Here is a 6558-nt window from a genome sequence, read left to right as displayed (position 1 = left end):
GAATGGTTATTAGAGTAATTCTAGTTGAGTATATGAGATAGATAATTAATTAAATTTGAGTTTATAAATGATTTAATTCACGTGTTGGCCCCTCTATTTTATTTGTTAAATGTTTTTTTTTCTTGTCTTTAGACTATGTATGTGATGTAGCCTAAGTAATCCCAAGGAGAAATCCTCCAAGAACCAAGATTGTGAATTTTTTATTAGAATAAATAATATGCTTCATACAAAAGGAAAATGCCTATATACAGAGTTCTATTACAGAAAAAGGGAATTAACCTAGATATTATCCAATTATCCAATTAATTATTAGGGCATGTTTGAGGGAAGAGTTATAAAAGGGAGGGTTGGGTTATGTAACTCAAACCTCGTTTGGGGAAGGGATCATAACTTTAGTTTTATCCCCTCAATCTTTTTTTAATTTTTTTTTCATTTATAATTTTTATACTTATGAGTTTTGTTATTTTTATTTTAAAAACACATTTTGTTTTTAAGTTATGATTTTGATACAATTACGTTATTAAAATTTTAATTCCTTCCTTTATTCTTGAATTGTGATTACACAATTAAATTTTTAATTTAATTGTCTTCAAGTTTATACCAATATATTTGTGAATTTAAAATTTTGATATCAATCTCAATCTAATTGTATTTTGTTAATTAGCTTAAATATCTAATAAATGTCAACTCAGTACAAAAAATGGTAGAATTTTAACAAACTACCATAAATTGATTACAACAATTAGAAAGCTATGGGACTATTTGATCAGATTAAGAATTACCGGAGTTGTAATTTCAACGATCCTATTATTTAGAGAGTCAACCTCGTAATGTTATTTTGATTATTAAATTAAGTTTGGTTAAATTAACATAACAAATTTTTAGTTATAGAGATAGTAGGTTCATGAATTTTTACCCAATAATTGTTGTAAATGACTAAAATAAATATTTTAAAAGTATATAAATCAACGTTAATAAGAATAAAAGTTAAAGTTAATATATTAAAAGTAGACTAAAATAAATTGATGAGAAACCTAAAACTATATTCATTGTAAATTTTCACTAGAAAACAAAACTAGAGTTGGTAAAAGCGTTGGATTGTTATTTTCTGTTTTCAGTACATCATATTTTCAATTGTTATTTGCACTTATTTACATATTTACAATTTGCGTGTTCACATTCATAAAAACTAATTTATTGAATGTAATGTATACTTAAAAAATGTTGAAAACGAACATTGTAGTCAAATAAATTAAGAAATTTTTTTTATGAAAATTAGGACAATTTGGTAAATTAAATATAAGAAATGCGTGTATTGGATTTAGAAATTTTTTAAAGAAATATTTGCACGTAACGATTACTTGAAAAATGTTGAAAATGAAAGTCGTATTTAAAGAAATTAAAATAAATTGTTTTACGAAAACTATGATGATTTAATAAATTAAATATATGAAATTTGTGTATTGGATTTATAATATGAATTATATATATATATATATATAAACAAATTTCATAAGGTTACCTATCCTACGTAACCTTTCTTCCAAACACATTTTATCGTAACATTTCCTCCATAACCCTTTCCAAACACATCTATCATAATCCTAGGTCTATCATAACCCTAACCCTTCATGACCCAACTCTTCCCCCAAACGGCCCTTTAATTTAATCTTCTTATCACTCTACCCCTCCAAAAAGTCTCGAGTTTTAAAAAAAAGAAATTTCAGAAGAAAAAAAGAAAAAAAAAGAATGAAATAAACTTATTCAATGGAGTATGGCCAAACCAAGCTCCTATATTTTGAACAAAAATATTACGATCGAAGAGATAAAATCAAGATAGAAAAATCAAATATGGCCATCAAAAGATGAACCTCTCCATCGACCGTAAACTTGGAAAAGATGTTTCCTTCAATCTCTAGTATATTCAAAGAACAAATTTCAAAAGAATTAACTTTCCAAGAAAATCCTTCAAGAATCACTTTTTTTTAATCATTCGCTTCAAGTTCTTCAACAGTTTAAAGATTCATTTCCACCGCAACCAATTTTTTGCGGTTGGATTTTTCTTTCACTTGTGACCATTTCCAAATCAACATTTTCAAATTCTTGTTTTTCAATTTTATCTTCAAGATTTTCTATTTGAAAATATTCTTGAACTCTTGCCAATGAATTGAGTCTATCTATATGTTGAGTCATTTTCCCCTAAAAACGTCGAATTTCTTTTGTTGTTTTCTTTATTTCCTCCAATGTTGCAGGATCAAAGTATGGATTCTTGAATATGTTGCAATCTTATAGCGAGTATAAGACTCATCCTTTGATTTTCTTGAATCAATCTTTTTTTATCACCAAAAGAGTAATTTTGAGTCTTGATAAATCTTGACGATTCTTTAGTTCATCCAACGTCCAATCTTTACATTGTTTTCTTGAAAAATGGGTTTGATTCGATCGTTGGGCCATTTTTCGACATTGTCACCTTTCTTATTCTGTCCCAAACTGCCTTAGAAACATCATCGGAGTCACTAGAATCACTAGAATCAAATTTCCAATTTGGATAATGATTAGTTCTTTGAGAAAATCGAGCGTGACCAAAATTAGAATGTTGAAATTCTTCTTTCGAATCACTTGAATTAGAACTCCAACATTGTTTATGGAAGTAAAATTGATTTTCTTTTCTATACTTACGTTGGTTTTTTTCTTGGACGAAGTTAATTCTTGAAAAGTCTCAAGTGTCTTCTTTCTTTTTGGGAATTTCAAGTGTTCCGCCTAATTAGATGTGTTGTTTGGAAACAAGCACAACGCTCAAAAGCTCCCTCTCTCATGATCGGCGTCAACAAGAGTTTCCTGATCTTCCATTGGCGACAATCGACGTTGGCCACCTAAGTAACCTCAAGGAGAAATTCTCCAAGAACCAAGATTGTGGATAAAATTTTATTAGAATGAATAATATGCTTCATACAAAAGGAGAAAACTCCTATTTATTGAGTTCTATTACAATTGGGGGTAAAATGGGAATTAATCTAGAATATTACCTAATTACCCAATTAACCCTTAGTCTTCTTACATCATCATTATGTTTGTTTTGTTTTCCTCCTTTAACTTTCGTAACATGTTATCTTATAATAATTTTTTAGCTTTTCTGAAAACATCAAAACAACCATTTTATATTGTACTTGATGAACATTTTGTTTTTGAAAATTAACTTTATTCCTCGTAATGATTTGGAATTCTTAACTAAATTTCAAAAACAAAATTAGCTTTTTTGAATATTTTTTTTCAAAGTTGATTTAGTTTTTTAAATCATTTGTAGAATATTTAAAACAAAAGAAGAAATTTGAAAATAAAAATAGTGTTTGTAGCCTTAAGTTTGAAAAAACAAGAAGCCAAAATAGTTATGAAATAGAATTTGAGTACTTGTAAAATGATTTACTTTTTATCTGTTAAAATCTCTCTGGATCCATCATTTTGAGGTTTTTTTCCTCTCTAAATGGAATTGATGAAACAAATCTAAAAAATTAGGCACCAAAACAAGTTCAAGTTAGATTTTTAACCCAATGCGTTTCCTTTTATATAAGTTGTTATTTTTATTTCCCATATGACAAGGAATAGAAGAAAAAAACTTAGACAGCTCCATGGGATCTCTTAAAACCAAAATTATATTTCCTTCCTTAATTTTTATATATTTAGTTTGAATATAATTTTTTTATCCATTTATTCTCTAGAAATTAGTTTTGAACCATTTTTAACATTTATTATATAAATAGCGATTTTTTTTAAAAAGAATAATAACAAGATATTAATTCTTCTAAAACCATAAAAAAAAAAAGGTGTTTATTTTAGATTCGATATAACTTTCTTACTCAACAATATTTACTTTTTAACAAAATATGTCCATCTTTTCTCCCACTGGTTTCGATTCAACGAGCATTGGTGGGTCAAAGTCCTCCTTAGCTTCCATGTTTCATAAGATCGTAAGAAATTTCCAAGTGTAAGAACCCATTTGGTATTTTGATCTGAAATTCTTTCTGGGTTTCGAATAATCTAAGTTTTTGAGGTTTCGAAATGATGAAACCAGGACTTTCATCTTTGATTGGGTTGAAGGCGGTAGCTTTATTCTCTCTATTTCTATTTTTTAGGTTCTATGGCTTCAGATTGTTATCATTTCAATTCTTATATGCTTCTTTAGTTTCTTTCTTGGTCTCAGTTGCTTCTCTTCCATCAATCAATCTTCCCCTGCTTTTGGGAAAGAAATCAGATGGGACTTTTCCGATTTGGTCCGTAATTATTTTTGGTCCATTTTTGTATTTCGTTCGATATCTTCCATCATTGCGTGGGTTGTACCGTAAAGATGATCCTTACAGTGAAATTTGTGATGGTTTATTTGTTGGGGGGTGGCCTTGTTCACCTGATAGATTGCCTCCTTGTAATCCTGCCATTGTTGATTGTACTTGTGAATTGCCAAGGTGTTTAGAAGTCTCTGGGGCAGGTTATTTGTGTGTTCCTACTTGGGATACACGCTCTCCTCAGCCTCGAGACATCGAATTGGCTGTTCGGTGGATTTGTAGAAAGAGAGAGCAGAAGAAGCCGGTGTTCATCCATTGTGCTTATGGTAACTTCTCTTGCTGTACTGATTGAAATGCTTTGATTTTCATGTACATTTTATAGGAATGGAGTAAAGAAGGAGGGAGAAGGGGGTTCATTGCGCTCTCAGGGCTTGTTTGGGAGTAATTTTGAAAGTGTTAGTATTACTCCCAAACCTTTTGTAATCATTCAAAATCAATTTTGATGATATGAAAATGACACTTGAAATTGTAAAATTGAACATTAAATTGATCTTGCATGTTTAAAGGGAGTGATTTTAAACATGGTAGAAGTGATTTTAGCCAAATTTGCTCTTAGTTTGTTTAGTAGATATAAAAAGTTGTACAAATAAGTTTCGGAGTTTGAAGTTTTCCATCTAGTTTGCCCTTGGTTGTTTTGTCCCTGGTTGGTTAACTGGATCTGAGTGAATGATTATTCTTCTGCTATGATGCTTATGTTTTCACTTTTCTTTTTTTACTCTTTTTCTACCCCTATCCTGCTAGTTTAGTGTTTGAATCAATAAAAAATCTTTTCTTTGTATATGTATGGATCGATATTACTGCATTCCAATTCCTTGCCGATACCTCTCAAGTAAAATTTTAATGTGAGCATTTGCATGTAGTTATGCACTCTTCATTATAGGAGTATATTTTCTGAAAGATTAGGACTTTCGTGCTTTGATGGATGGAAGGCACTTTCATTTTTTGTTCAACCTGAACTCATTGCTTGGACCACTTCTCACTTGATTCTTTTTTTGCATTCTATTCCGTGGGTTTATTCAGAGGGTGTGCTGAAATAATGATAACAAATTAGGCTGACCATTCAATGTTCTCCTACAATCTTGGATTCTGACCTCCTATCCTTCCGTGCCCACCTGCCTAATTGTTTATAATGCCCTCCACAGAAACCATGCTGCTATTTGTCTTGATTGTTTTTTCCCCTTCCAGTTCTTTTACAAGATTTGATTGCACTCTTTCTTTAATTGACATTTCTTGTCCTTTTAATGTTTATATCCTATTCTGAAATTTTGCTATTTTGTTGGTGGAAACTCAAACTCTGACCAGTAGAAAATTTTACCATGCTAGGCGGCTCTATTCTTGCACGTTACTTGGTCCTTGTTCATGGGTTAAATTGGTGTCTCAGGCCATGAGTTTGATAACCGATGGATTGCATAAACTATACCTTTGATATCCTCCTCTCAAGCTACATATTCGTTTTTGCAAATAAAAAATCCATAAACTATGCATAGTACTGCCCAATGGTTTTCTTTCTTCATTTTTTCTCCTTAAAAGAATAGTACATTATAAATATGAGAATGGAGATTCGAAGTTAGTAGAGATGCCTTAGCCATTTAACTCAAACTAGTTGTAGAATGTCCCCAAGGAGTTTACCAACGCTCCATTCAATCTCTGTATATGACATTTTCAAGTTTTCCCAGTTTCTATTTTGTCGAAAATCTTATAGTTTGCATGAGACATGTTCTTGTTATATTTGAAATCAATGCCTGTGGAACAAATATCTTGTTACATTCCACTAGTGACCGTAAGGTAACAATATCAACATCATTCTTTCTGTTTTCCAGGTCATGGAAGAAGTGTTGCCGTTGCGTGTGCAGCGTTAGTGGCTCTAGGAGAGGCAGAAGATTGGAAAGATGCAGAGAAGATAATAAAGGAAAAAAGACCTTGCATCCGGATGAATTCTTCTCATCGCAAAGCCTTGGAAGAATGGTCGAAAAATCAGCTATCCGCTCCAAAGAAGAAGAGATACAATGATATGAGTCCTAACTCCTAAGCTTCTTTCTGGTAACTGAATTGATAACATGAATCCAATAGGTCATTTCAAACCCCTCCCCTTGTAATCTTGCATATCTTATTGCTTGGATGAGCATTTGATGTATCATCATTGAGTACTAGTAATATTAATAGATAAACAAACTCTGTAACAAAAAGTTTTCATCTTTCTATTTTGGATTTAATCATTCAA

At 30.8% G+C, this 6558-nt stretch overlaps 1 protein-coding gene across 2 annotated transcripts; it reads left to right on the top strand.

Annotated features, from left to right (window-relative positions):
* The first annotated feature begins 3817 nt into the window (after nt 1–3817).
* On the top strand, nt 3818–6558 carry LOC103496508 (uncharacterized). Of its 2 annotated transcripts, none has more exons than XM_008458377.3 (2): nt 3818–4603; nt 6158–6558. In XM_008458377.3, exons 1-2 carry the CDS (start codon nt 4057–4059, stop codon nt 6364–6366), a joined length of 756 nt encoding a protein of 251 aa, XP_008456599.2. In that variant the 5' UTR covers nt 3818–4056; the 3' UTR covers nt 6367–6558. The 2 variants fall into 2 exon arrangements, 1 of the variants encoding a protein (XP_008456599.2); XR_007819737.1 differs by having other exon boundaries at nt 3834–4732.

This window comes from Cucumis melo, chromosome 3 (assembly GCF_025177605.1).
Source record: "Cucumis melo cultivar AY chromosome 3, USDA_Cmelo_AY_1.0, whole genome shotgun sequence".
Lineage (NCBI taxonomy): Eukaryota > Viridiplantae > Streptophyta > Magnoliopsida > Cucurbitales > Cucurbitaceae > Cucumis > Cucumis melo.
Note: the sequence above shows the minus strand (reverse complement) of the source record. Positions and strands in the feature narration are given on the sequence as shown.